This window comes from Myotis nattereri (genome assembly GCF_964212035.1).
Source record: "Myotis nattereri genome assembly, chromosome: 5".
Classification (NCBI taxonomy): domain Eukaryota; kingdom Metazoa; phylum Chordata; class Mammalia; order Chiroptera; family Vespertilionidae; genus Myotis; species Myotis nattereri.
This window is the reverse complement of record NC_138080.1, coordinates 1,510,697-1,523,780: the sequence shown is the minus strand read 5'-3', so window position 1 is coordinate 1,523,780 and position 13,084 is coordinate 1,510,697. Positions and strand designations below refer to the sequence as shown.

Sequence of the window (13,084 nt, the reverse complement as noted above, 5' to 3'; positions counted from 1 at the left end):
CCCTTGTGGCCTTGGACTCGAGGGGCCCATCCCCGCGCAGCCCCTAGCACTCAGCGGGTGGTCCTGCAGGGTCTGTCCCTCGACCACAGGACTTGCCCTCCCAGGGGACCCACACTCTCTCCCTGAAGGGAGCGTCGCCCCAGGCCCAGCCTGGAGACCAGGTGGCGCTGGGTGCACAGGGGGGACATCTCGGGGTCCCCCTGCTTACCCCGGGCACCCTCTGACCACGGCCAGGAGCAGTGTTTCAAAGACGCCTGTTGGTTTAGGGGGATTTAGGCAGATGATCCGAATGAAGTCAAGATAAGCGGACTGCGTCCTTGGCCTCTGCTTGTCTTTGGCTGTCAGCTGAGGAGTAACCTTGACTGTCTCTGGAATAAAACTGGGACGCAAACCTACATTCTCACTGTGTTAACGACGACTGTAGGCATTAGTCTGATGAGGTGTAACTCACTCCCTGCTAATCTGCTTAGTCATATAGACTATGTGATTGCTTAAGTGTATTTTCCAGGAAATCAACATGAGTGACTGGTCTAGAACTTCACAGTTATAGGCCCAAATGACTGGCCTCTGCAAAGTACTTTCCAACAAATGAGGATCGGCCTTGCTGTGGCCGCCAGGAACTGAGATACCAGACGACATCACTGCCATCTCCTGGAGCAGCCACAGGTGCACATTAGTGTCTGAGAGCCTGGGCCAGTGTCACATGGCTCATTAGTGTCTGAGAGCCTGGGTCAGGGTCACATGGCACATTAGTGTCTGAGAGCCGGGGTCAGGGTCATGTGAGCACATTAGTGTCTGAGAGCCGGGGTCAGGGTCACGTGAGCACATTAGTGTCTGAGAGCCAGGGTCAGGGTCACGTGAGCACATTAGTGTCTGAGAGCTGGGGTCAGGGTCACGTGAGCACATTAGTGTCTGAGAGCCTGGGTCAGGGTCACGTGAGCACATTAGTGTCTGAGAGCCGGGGTCAGGGTCACGTGAGCACAGCAGCATCCGAGCCTGGGTCAGGGTCATGTGAGCACATTAGTGTCTGAGAGCCTGGGTCAGGGTCACGTGAGCACAGCAGCATCCGAGCCTGGGTCAGGGTCACGTGAGCACATTAGTGTCTGAGAGCCGGGGTCAGGGTCACGTGAGCACATTAGTGTCTGAGAGCCGGTGTCAGGGTCACGTGAGCACATTAGTGTCTGAGAGCAGGGGTCAGGGTCACGTGAGCACATTAGTGTCTGGGAGCCTGGGTCAGGGTCACGTGAGCACATTAGTGTCTGAGAGCCTGGGTCAGGGTCACGTGAGCACATTAGTGTCTGACAACCTGGGGCAGGGTCACGTGAGCACATTAGTGTCTGAGAGCCGGGGTCAGGGTCATGTGTGCACAGCAGCATTCGAGCCTGGTCAAGGTCAGGTGAGCCTCTGAGCCTGGGTCAAGGTCAGGTGAGCCTCAGAGCCTGGGTCAAGGTCAGGTGAGCGCAGAGCGTCTGAGCTGACTACTCACCCAGCAGGTCGTTCTGCGGCAGCCACTCCAGGAGCTTTGTGTTGTTGCCCAGATTCCGGGGTTTGGTTCCAGAAAACCTGCGGGTGCACAGACCGGCCCCTCAGACACCAGCTCCCTCGCACGGACTCCGGCTGCAGCGTCAGGTGACCACGGAGCTGCCAGGGCCGCTGTGGACACTGGGCAAGGAGCCGCCTTTCACCACAACAGCACTTGCTCAGTTTCCTTTCCACGTTTCCTTGATTCGCGGGAGACACGGGCTCACCCTGAGGCCCTTCCCTCCTCTCTCACCTGTAGGCGAGGCGGGAAGAGCCCCAAGGAACCTGTGCTGGGAACCCAACCCTGAGGACCCAGCGGTAAACCCGGGGGGACAGGAGGGCCAGGGGGTGACCGCCAGCTCCGCGCTGGACATGGGCTGGGAGGCAAGGATGTGCTGTCCCCCCGCTCTGCCCGGGACAGGGTTGGGGGAGGCCATATTGGCTGGCCCTGCCTCGGCCTCTGAATGGACGTGAAAGTGTCCTAAATAAAGCACAGGCCTCTCCCAGGAGCCCAAGAGGAAAGCCCACAGGACAGGTCTGAGGGCTCAACCCAGCCACTTCCTGTCCAGGAGCGGTCAGAGGGCATGCTGCACCCCCAGAGCCAGCTGCCAGGGCACCAGTTCACCATTGGGCCAATAGGGCCAGTGGTGGGGGGTAGGGGGGGAGGGAGCAGGGCACAGCCCCGAGGGGAGGAGGGAGGGAGGAGGGAGGGAGGGAGGGAGGAGGCGGGGCACAGCCCAGCAAACACCTGCATGGGGTCGGCTGCAGGGCAGGTAAGGGCAGCACCACAGGGCGGGGCCGCCTCTGGGCCCCGTCCCAGCATCACGGCCACTGCGCGCTGCTGCGCTCTAAGGGCCGGGTCTCAGGTGGGACCCAGAGGCCGTGGGATGTTCTACCCACTTATCACCCACCCACCGTCCCTTCCTGCCCTGATGCGAGGCACAGAGAAATGACAGTGAAGGACAGTGGACGCGGGGGGCCGCCCCGCACCCCACCTCTCCGGACAGTCCCGCCTGCACCTCCCTGCGCCGGGCCTGCCGGGGCCTCCGCGCCCGTCCCCGGCCTGTGGCGAGCGGAGCGGGAGAAACGGGGTGCGGGCCGGCTGTACCTCCAGATCACCTTCTGCGGCAGCCGCCCCAGCGCCCCGGCCAGCTTGTGGGCGATGTCCTCCGACAGGAACTTCACGCCGGCGCCGAAGGACACGAGGACGAAGCCGTGCTCGCTGGCGCCGTCCACCCAGCTCTGCAGGTCCTGGGAGGCAATGCAGCCGAGAGTGTGACAGGTGACAAGCTCCTGGTCAGTGTCCCGTCCCTCGGTGTCCCGCCCCACCTCCCCCACCCCCCACCCCGTGGAAATGCCTCCGGGGAGTTTTCTAACCATCGGAGTGAAGACTCCAGACCAGCACCCCTCTAACCCTGTGTCTGCTGGAGGAGGACAGAGGCAGGTGGTAACTTTGGTAAAATAACAGGTTGACACCCGCCCAGCACGGTGGTCGCCAGGCGGCCCGGGTCCCGCTCTGCAGGATGCAACGCCCCCCCCACCCCCCCCACCCACCCCCTCCCCCCGCACCCCGGCAGGTCCGCTCCCTGCCGCCTTCACACTCTCAGCAGCAGTGTCCGCGCCCCTCACTGCCCCCCCTCCCGGCCCCCGTGGCTGGCACGGTGCCTGTGCTCGGCGCCTTTACGGCAGGGCGGCTCCCTCCATGTGCCCGGACCAGCGTGCACACGTGCAGAGCACATGCCTCCCGCACACACGTGACGAGAACCGCTCTCTGCCCTGCGGAGCGCCCGCGGGGCCCCAGCCTCGCCCGCCAGCCCCCCACCAACCCGCAGCTCCGCTCAGGCTGTGCCTGCCACCGGCCGGGGAGCCCATGTCCCCATCACAGTCACAGGGGGGGCAGGAGCCCACAGCCACCCCCACTCCACGCCCCGTCTGCCCGGCAGCCGCTCACCTACGCTCGGCTCTGAGGTGGTTTTCACAGGCGGCTTCTGAGCAGACCCCCGCCCCCCGCAGACGCCCCTCCTCCCGCAGGGAGAGGCCGGCCGGCTGCCTGAGGCCTCGGGGACACGGGCTCACATGCGTGGCCCCGTCAGGTGCTGTGGGTGCACGGACCTGCCTGTTCCCACGACGGGGCCTGGGGACAGTGACGGCTTCCAGTCCACCCTGATGACACGTCACCCCGAGTCAGTCACGGGACAGGAGGCGAGAGGTGAGGGTCCCCCGCCCGGGAGGGGGTGCCTTCAGGGGGAGCCGGCAGCCTGGCCCGGAGCTGGAGCCAGAGGGAGCCCCGAGCAGCCCCGCCCAATGGCGCATCCTTCCTGAACACCAGGCAGCCTCTGCGGAGGGCCCTGAGGCGCGGGGACCAGGAAGGACCCAGAGAAGGGGCGGCGGGAGCATGAGCCCTGCGTGCGTGGGGGAGTCCAGGGTGGGTCTTGCTGACACACTCGGGCCCCCCACAAAGACAATGGAAACCCCCATAGACTGGGCCCAGGGGAGCGCCCGGCACCAGGGCTGTGGGGGTGGAAGGGACAGGGCTGTGGGGGGAGGGGACAGGGCTGTGGGGGGAGGGGACGGGGCTGTGAGGTCAGAGGGGACAGGGCTGTGGGGGGAGGGGACGGGGCTGTGGGGGAGGGGACGGGGCTGTGGGGGGAGGGGACAGGGCTGTGGGGGAGGGGACAGGGCTGTGGGGGAGGGGACGGGGCTGTGGGGGAGGGGATGGGGCTGTGGGGGAGGGGAAGGGGCTGTGGGGGCAGAGGGGACGGAGGGGATGAGAAGAGGCGTCAGGCACTCTCGCTGGCTCACGCCCCCCCGGCCCTGGTGGTTTGGTGGCTGTGTGGCTCCGAGGAAACGGGTGCCCCCCAGGAGAGCGAGGTGCGGAGGGGTGACTCCCTGGGGATCAGCTGTCAGGACTCGGGACCCCTGCCGCTCCGAGAGCCTCACCCACCAGGCCCACAGGGAGCTGGCGCTGAGGTCGGCGCACCTGGCGAGGCCGAGCCAGGACCAGCCGGGGACCTGGGTGATGGCAGGTGGGGAGGTCCTGGCCTCAGAGACAGAAGGGGCGGCAGCGTGAGGAGCCCTCGGGGCAGAGGGGCGGGTGCCAGCAGAGAACCCGCCGCCCACAGAGAGGACCCGCCAGGAAGCGAGCGCAGGACACGGCCAGGGAGGTCAGGGCAGGGCCCGGGGCAGCGGGAGCAGAAAAGACCTGAGTTTGTGGCAACTTCCTCCCGGGCTCCTGTCACCTGAAGGCGAGTCTCACACACTGAGTCCTCCAAGCAAACGCACACCAGGCACCCAGGTCGTGGGCGACAGCCGGGCCCAGGGAAAGGGACGGTCCGCAGTGACGCCCACAGTCACGGTGCCGCTCACGCCAGGGGGAGCCTTCACCTGGGACAGTCATGGGCCCCGGCAGCCAGTGCCCAGCCAACTGCACCTGCAGCCCCACGGGAGCGGCGTGAGTCACCCCCAGTCACGGCAGGAGCCCAGTCGCTGCGCAGAGGGCCCTGCGGCCCTGACGGGGGGGTCACCCCAGGCTCAGCCGGTCACCCCCCGGGCTCAGCCGCTCCCCCCGGGCTCAGCTGCTCACCCCGGGCTCAGCCGGTCACCCCGGGCTCAGCCGCTCCCCCCGGGCTCAGCCGGTCACCCCGGGCTCAGCCGCTCCCCCAGGCTCAGCCGGTCACCCCCCGGGCTCAGCCGCTCCCCCAGGCTCAGCTGCTCACCCCGGGCTCAGCCGGTCCCCCCGGGCTCAGCCGCTCCCCCAGGCTCAGCCGGTCACCCCGGGCTCAGCTGCTCACCCCGGGCTCAGCCGCTCCCCCCGGGCTCAGCCGCTCCCCCCGGGCTCAGCCGGTCACCCCGGGCTCAGCCGCTCCCCCCGGGCTCAGCCGGTCACCCCGGGCTCAGCCGCTCCCCCCGGGCTCAGCCGCTCCCCCCGGGCTCAGCCGGTCACCCCCGGGCTCAGCCGCTCCCCCCGGGCTCAGTCGCTCCCCCAGGCTCAGCCGCTCCCCCCGGGCTCAGCCGCTCCCCCCGGGCTCAGCCGGAGACCCTGGGGCCAGTCCGGGGCAGTGACACCCAAGCGACTGTCCACACCGTCTGAACCAGTGGCTCTGACTCTCCCTCCGTGACGCCCATGCCTCTGGGGCAGAGCCCGCAGCAGGACACACCCCCCCACCACCACCCTCTGTGGGGCCGCAGGGAGTCACGCCGCTGTTTCTGTTTGTTCTTCGTCCTCACCCCATTCTCACCGTACGATATTTTTCCATTGATTCCGGGAGAGAGTGGAAGGAAGGAGGAGCGGACAGAGAGAGGGAAAGAGAAACATGGATATGAGAGACACATCGATTGGTTGCCTGCCACACGCACCCCAACTGGGGCGGGGAACCTGCAGCCCAGGTAGGTGCCGGGAATCAGACCCCAGACACCGGTGCTCTGACCACTGAGCCACCGGCCAGGGCACGACACGGCTCTTTAAATAAATACGTGTTTCTCAGGCACCAAGAGAAAACAGAACAGCAAACATAAATCCGTTTGCTTACAACCCCAAGAAGCCGCGAGAGAGGTGACCTCGGAGGGAAGGTGACACCTCATTGGTTGAGCTGCGAGCCCAGGTCACCCACCTGCCCCCTGCGGGCGATGAGCACAGGGCAGCTCAGCGAGGGGGACTCACGAGAGGAACTCAGGAAGCAGCGCACCCACAGCCCCACGGTCAAAAACAGCAAAAAGCAGGTTTAGCCAAAGAATCTCGTATTGAAAAGATTGAAAAGACACATCGATCAAGTCCTAACTGAGAAATGACAACAGAACGTCCACCCTGTGGCCCCTGCGGCCCCTGAGCCGTGGCCTGGCCCGTGCGGGGCCGGGCGCTGAACAGCGCTCTGCTCGCCCGTCCTGTGCACCCGCCGCCACCACCGCAGGCGGAGACCCGTCACGCGGACGCGCCGCAGCTCCAGGCCCCAGGAGCTCAGGCACAAATGGGAACACATTCCACGGGGTTAATGACGGCGAAGAGGCCGGCCCCCTCCAGCCACGCGTGCACCGGGCGCCAGTCAGCGCACATTCATCCCGGCCGCGGCGGCGTCTCTAACGGAGGAGACACGCCTGAGCGTGGGGGTGGCTCTGGCCCCGCCTGCCTGGGGATCGAGCCCACCACCCAGGCAGGTGCCCTTGACCAGAATCGAACCTGGGACCCTTCAGTCCGCAGGCTGACGCTCTATCCACCGAGCCACACCAGCGAGGGCCTCACTTTTAAAGTGACCGGTCCTGGGGGAATGCCAGGGCACGCAGGTGGATGGAGAAATAGGACTGTTCACTTTCGTTTTCCTGTCCGTCTGCAAATGAAGAGAAGGCTAAGTCAGGAAATGGAGAAATTTCGACCCTAGGGGTCCTTCAAGTTTAACTGCATGTGTTTTATGGTCTCAAAACCTAACAAAACCCACGCAGGCAAGGCTGTTTCACTGTTGGTTGAAAAGCAAATCAATATAATTAATCAGCGGCTAAACCCCAACCATCTCGTGATCCTATCAATAGGCTCAGCAGGAGCATCTGACAAAACCCAACCCCCAATCACAACGAAAGCTCAGCCAACCAGGGAGAGCCCAGCTCCTGGACTCGGTAAGGACCGCCTTCAACACCTACAGCCAACCTGGTGCCAAGTGGGAGGAGCAGGAGGGTTCCGGTTCCGATCAGGGAGGGGCAGACGCCCTGTCACCACTGCACTCAGCACCGTGCAGGCCTCACCAAGGCAACAGGACAAGAAAGGGAGATGAGAAATGCACCGACTGCGAAGAGAGAGGCACGCGTCACTGTCCCTGCTCCACGTGGAAAGGTCGTCTCTGTAGAGAGTGGAAAAGAATCGGCCAAAACCTCCTGGAACGAAGAAGCGATGGTGGCGAGGTCGCAGGCTGCGAGGGTCGCACGACAGGGCAGCCCCTTTCCCGGCGCCGGCATGGACAGCGGGGCCTGGCATTGAACACAGGCCCGGCTGCACTGGCGTCTCCAAGCATGCGACGCTCGGGTGGCATCTAACGGAACACACGCCCCTGACGCCAGACGCGGAGGGAGAAGCAGGCACGGAAGGAGAACGTCCGCGTCCAGGGGCAGGAGGAGGCGACGCTGTCGGAGCCAGTGCCTCCATCTCCACCGACAGGTACAACACACAGGAAGCAAACCCCCGCGAGTCACGCTGTGACCCCACAAACGGAGCCTCATGTGGCTGTGGAGGCAAAGCCCACGGTCATCACCACCTACGGACGGGACAGGGCGGAGGGCTGACCCGCCTCACTGCTGGGCGAAGCTACAGGAAGGGGACAGGGGCACGGACGGGACAGGGCGGAGGGCTGACCCGCCTCACGGCTGGCCGAAGCTACAGGAAGGGGGCAGGGGCACTGATGCGAGAACAGACCACAGATCAACGGGACGAACAGAGCCCAGAAACAGACCCATAACCACGGCCACCCCAGCTCTGACATAGGAGCGGAGACCGCGCGCTCAGCCCACGGTGCTGGCGCCACTGGGCAGCCACGTGCAGAGCATGAAGCTGGGCACAGCCCACAGGCCCTTCACTGATATTAAGGCACGCCCTTCACCGATATTAAGTCAAAATGGATCAGAGGCCGAAATATAAGATGCAAATCCATGAAACTGCCAGAAGGTAACATGAGAGCATGGACCACACCTGCACACGGCACCTGCCCCAGCCTGGGTGACACCTGCGCACGGCACCTGCCCCAGCCTGGGTGACACCTGCACACGGCACCTGCCCCAGCCTGGGCGACACCTGCGCACGGCACCTGCCCCAGCCTGGGTGACACCTGCGCACGGCACCTGCCCCAGCCTGGGTGACAGCCGTGCAGCACCTGCCCCAGCCTGGGTGACAGCCGTGCAGCACCTGCCCCAGCCTGGGTGACAGCCGTGCGGCAGGCGCACAGCAAACACTGGTCACTGAGTGAAGGATCCAGCACGAGGTACGAGGCCCAGGCCACAGTGATGGAGGAGATGCGGAGCCTGAACCCAAGTCCAGGTGGATCACGTGACAGGTGGACCCAGGGCAGGAAGCCCTTGGGAAAGGCCCCTCGGCCGCCTCCCTGGTCCCAGCGCGAGCAGAGCCGGGCCGGCCTCGGGCCGCGGCACCCAGTGGCTCTTTCACATGAAGTTGTTCCGAGGCCTCTTCCTGTCCTGGGCTCATCGGTCGCTCCTCATGGAGCCAGCACGCCAACCTCGGACACGTGTGTGCTGTTTCCCGTCCGCCTGGCGCCTGGCGGGGAGGACACGCCGCTGCTGAGACGCGGCCGCAGGGAGTCAGCGCCGGGAGCGGCCTCGCGGGGCCCACGGTGAGTCAAGGGCGCGAGCTGGTCCGGAACCTGGGCATGTGCTGTGCCTTCTCAAATGCCGCTCACCTCGCTCTCGCTCCTGGTCGGGGTCCCGGGAAGGGAGAGGCCGGAAAGAGCCTGTGGTCCTGGCGTTCCCGGGAGAACCGGCATGGACACCCCATCTCCACTGCTCACCGTCTGACCACGCAGCGCAGCTCGGCAACGGAGGCACTTCGCACACCCACCCTTCACGCGAACGTGTGACTGACCTGCAGCTCCCGTGTGCACACGCCCTCCATGCTTTACAACACGCCCCAGGCGCACGGGCGTCTCCATGCTTTACAACACGCTCCAGGCGCACGGGCGTCTCCATGCTTTACAACATGCCCCAGGCACACGGGCGTCTCCATGCTTTACAACACGCTCCAGGCGCACAGGCGTCTACATGCTTTACAACACGCTCCAAGCGCACGGGCGTCTACATGCTTTACAACACGTCCCAGGCACACGGGCGTCTCCATGCTTTACAACACGCTCCAGGCGCACGGGTGTCTACATGCTTTACAACACGCTCCAGACGCACGGGCGTCTACATGCTTTACAACACGCTCCAGACGCACGGGTGTCTACATGCTTTACAACACGCTCCAGACGCACGGGTGTCTACATGCTTTACAACACGCTCCAGGCGCACAGGCGTCTACATGCTTTACAACACGCTCCAGGCGCACAGGTGTGACTGCCACTGTCCTTCCAGGAGCTTCTGATGCCAAACACCTTCTCCCCTCCGCGTGCACACGCGCGGCCTGAGACGGCGCCAGGGCGGCAGGAGGGGCGCAGGTCTGGCGCGGGGCTGGCGTGCTGCCCCGCTGTGGTGGGAGGTGGGCTTGCTTCCCTGGAGGAGGAGCGAGCAGGTCCCTGAGGCCGAGGCAACACCGACGGGGAGTGTGGCTCGCCCGGGTCCACCATCGGGTGACCCCGCACTCAATTCTGGCGGAGGACGCGTGTGGGACAGAACTGCGGCCTGAACATGTCACGTGCACGGCGCTGTCTCCTGCTCCCCAGCGTCTCCGCAGCAGGTGCCGCCCACTGCCCCCCGGAGCGCAGGGAGGCCCACCCAGCGCTCGGCCGCCCGCGTGGGGCCGCAGTCCCGCTCCCTCGCGCTCAGCCACTGTCCCTCGCGCCGGCTGAGAGCAGCTAGAAGGCCATGTGTCACGGCCTCCACGGAGACGCGTGGGCCCTCAGCCACGGTCACGCGTGTGCGTGGGCAGTGAGGCCCGGGGCTGGGGACGCGCCGTGTGCCCGGGCGCCTGCACTGCACCTCTGCCCTTCACGGAGCAGCCGGCCGCTGGTATCGATCCTTCTGACCCGTGGCTTCCTGCCTCGCGGCCTCCGGTTTCCCTATAAAATATTCAGGACCCGGAAAGGTAACCCGGGCGCAGGCCTGTCAGCGCCGCAGCTCCGCGGGCTCAGCTCTCGGCTCGGTGCCGAGGCTCAGGGAGAGGAAGGACGGTCCCCGGGGCGAGGCGGCGGGCGCAGGGCAGGGCGTGAGGGGGCTCTGGGCTCGGGGGGTCGTGTTGGGGGCTGAAGGGGAGCAGGAGGGAAAGGAGAGACCGTGGAAAGGCCACGCGTGAGCCTGGCAGTAGGCCCGGGCGGGGTCCCCTTAAGGGACGGCATTGATGGATCCCTCCTCCGCAGGTTAAACGAAAGCACCTCCTTAAAGGTCGCCGGCGCCACACTCGGCACCGCTGCTCTCACCGCACCTCTGCGTGTGCGGGTCACTCTCTGTGCTTCGCACACAAAGCGCGCTGTGTCCCGGGCCCTCACTGCCGAGTCCGCGCGCGAGGAGACGCGGGCACAGCTGTGGCCCCAGCTGGCAGCGACCGCAGACCTCGGCTCTGAGAACCAGGGCCCAGGCCCTGCCAGCTGGGAGGGCAGAGCTATCCACGTGAGCAGCCGCGACACGCGTGTCCCATCCATGTCTCTGCGGGGAGCTACCGGACCAGAAGGGCAGCAGCCTTGGGAACCGCGTCAGGTGACCTCACACGGCAGCTGCTCCGCACGGCTTCCGTCCAGCATCGTCCCGGAAAAAGGCTTTAGCTGTGTCACCACGCACGTCCCGGCGGATACACTCAACTCTCCGCGTCAGACGTGGCCACAGGCCGCCCGTGTCCTTGCTGGGAAAATGGACTTGGCCCCGCCGACGGCACCGCGAGCGTCATCAACACGTGAGTCACTTCCCGGCGGGCGTCCCTCCCCGAGAACACCCAGGGCTTCTAAGCAGCTAGACCGCCAAGTGGCCCAAGCATGCCTGTCTGCAAAAGCGTCTGCCCTCTCCGTGGAAAAGTCCCGGTAAGCCAGTCTTATTTAAGGTTCTGTTTATGGAGCACGTTACTCAAGACTTACATAGCTGTGAGTTGCGAAAAGAGCAAGTGCATTGCAGGAGGCATGTGAACGGAGAACAGGTGAGCGGCAGGCGCTGCCCATCATCGATCCTCGCCCCACCCTCCCCACCCCCACCCCCCACCCCCGGCCGAGGAATGTGTGTTTGGAACTGCGCCAAGTTCCGGGCACCTGGCTGCGGGCCGAGTGGAAGATTCCCTACCTCCTGCGGCTCCCTGTACCTCCCAACGAAGCGTGACCTTTCCCCAAATGAAACCGGGTCTCAAAGGCTTGAAGCATTTCCCTAATTTAATGTTTGCCTTTGAGCAAAAACGTATTTTACAAAACCTATTTAAAAACCCCCTATAACCCGAAGACGAAAGACACAACTTTGAAGGTGATGAGAAACCCCACTGTGTACCTGGCCTGTGTGCTCTGTGAGTCTCTGTAGGATCCCAACCCCAGGGGAAAGCATCCTCCCAAGAAGGAGGCGATTCAATCACATCCTCTGAAAATCGGCATTTTTCTGTATCGTGCAGAATAAACCCAAGTGACATTTCAGTTTTAATCACTCTTTTTAGAGGTCAAATACGACGTGAACAGCATGTCTAATGACGGCGCAGCATTTGCTGGAAGTGCAAGCTCGCTGTGTAAGCGGGAACCCCCTTCCGCCTGCCGGGCCGCCCCCCGCCACCTGCACCCGTGAACTGGACCAGAGAGGCACCTGCACACACCTGCTCGGCTGGACACACCGACCTGCCTGCCCAGACCCCACGCCCTAAGCCAGTGGTTCTCAACCTTCCTGATGCCGCGGCCCTTAAATACAGCTCCTCATGTTGTGGGGACCCCCAACCACAAAATTATTTTCGTTGCTACTTCATAACTGTCATGTTGCTACTGTTATGAATCGTCATGTAAATATCTGATCTGCAGGATGTATTTTCATTGTTACAAACTGAACATAATTAAAGCATAGTGATTAATCACAAAAACAATATGTAATTACATATGTGTTTTCCGATGGTCTTAGGCGACCCCTGTGAAAGGGTCCTTCGACCCCCCAAAGGGGTCGCGACCCACAGGTTGAGAACCGCTGCCCTAAGCGAAGAGAGGAAGTATTCAACGTGTGCCCAGTGCTCACAGAAGGAAGACAAAACGCGCACTCACCCCACAACACCTGCGCGGAAGCCCGCAAGCACATTTCGCAGGAGCCCGGGGCGCCGAGCTCGGCCTGGAGGGACCCAGAGGGACCGGCCCGGAGCCAGGACCTGGACGGACCTGGAATGACCTGCAGGGCCCGGCCCAGAGGGAGGACCTGCAGGGACCGGCCCAGAGCCAGGGCCTGGAGCCCGGGAGGCCCACGCAGAGCCCTGACGAGAGTGAAGGACACAAGAGCTCGCTCCACAGCACGGCTTGTGCAGGATGTGACCAAGAACCGAACCACAGCCTGAGGAGGAAAAAGGGAGGAACCGACTGCAGGGACACAGCCCTGGAGGAAATGACAGGCTGAGAAGCCGACGTTCTAACCCATGAGCTCGAGGCAGGTGCTGAGCAGCCGCACGCCTGGTGGGTCAGCACAGCCTCTCCGCAGCGTGGCCCCCACACGGGCTGCGTGGGGATGAGCGTCTGCGTGGACACACGCCCTGCATCACAGGGAAGCCACGTGCCATGGGGTCGTGGCACATACCCTGCGCCCCTGGTGTCACACTTCTCACACCCTGATCTGCTCACAGGCGGTGCGTCCAAGAAACCGGCCGCTTGGTGTCCCCCTGGCCGTCCTGGCGAAGGACAGAGTGACCAACGGGCTCCTGACCCGGCCTCAGTCTCTGCTCTCTGCCTCTCTCATCCGTGTCTGTCCCACGATCAAATTCTCCTGAATT

The 13,084-nt window shown here is 64.2% G+C and overlaps 1 protein-coding gene across 1 annotated transcript in view; it reads right to left on the bottom strand.

Annotated features, from left to right (window-relative positions):
* UGT8 (UDP glycosyltransferase 8) overlaps nucleotides 1-13,084 on the bottom strand; it is a 39,577-nt gene that overhangs the window by 4,172 nt on the left and 22,321 nt on the right. The window contains exons 4-5 of the mRNA XM_081090718.1: nucleotides 2,630-2,772; nucleotides 1,487-1,563 (exon numbers count right to left, since the gene is read on the bottom strand). Coding sequence (XP_080946844.1) covers nucleotides 1,487-1,563; nucleotides 2,630-2,772 — 220 coding nt within the window. The remainder of the gene's footprint in view (nucleotides 1-1,486; nucleotides 1,564-2,629; nucleotides 2,773-13,084) is intronic.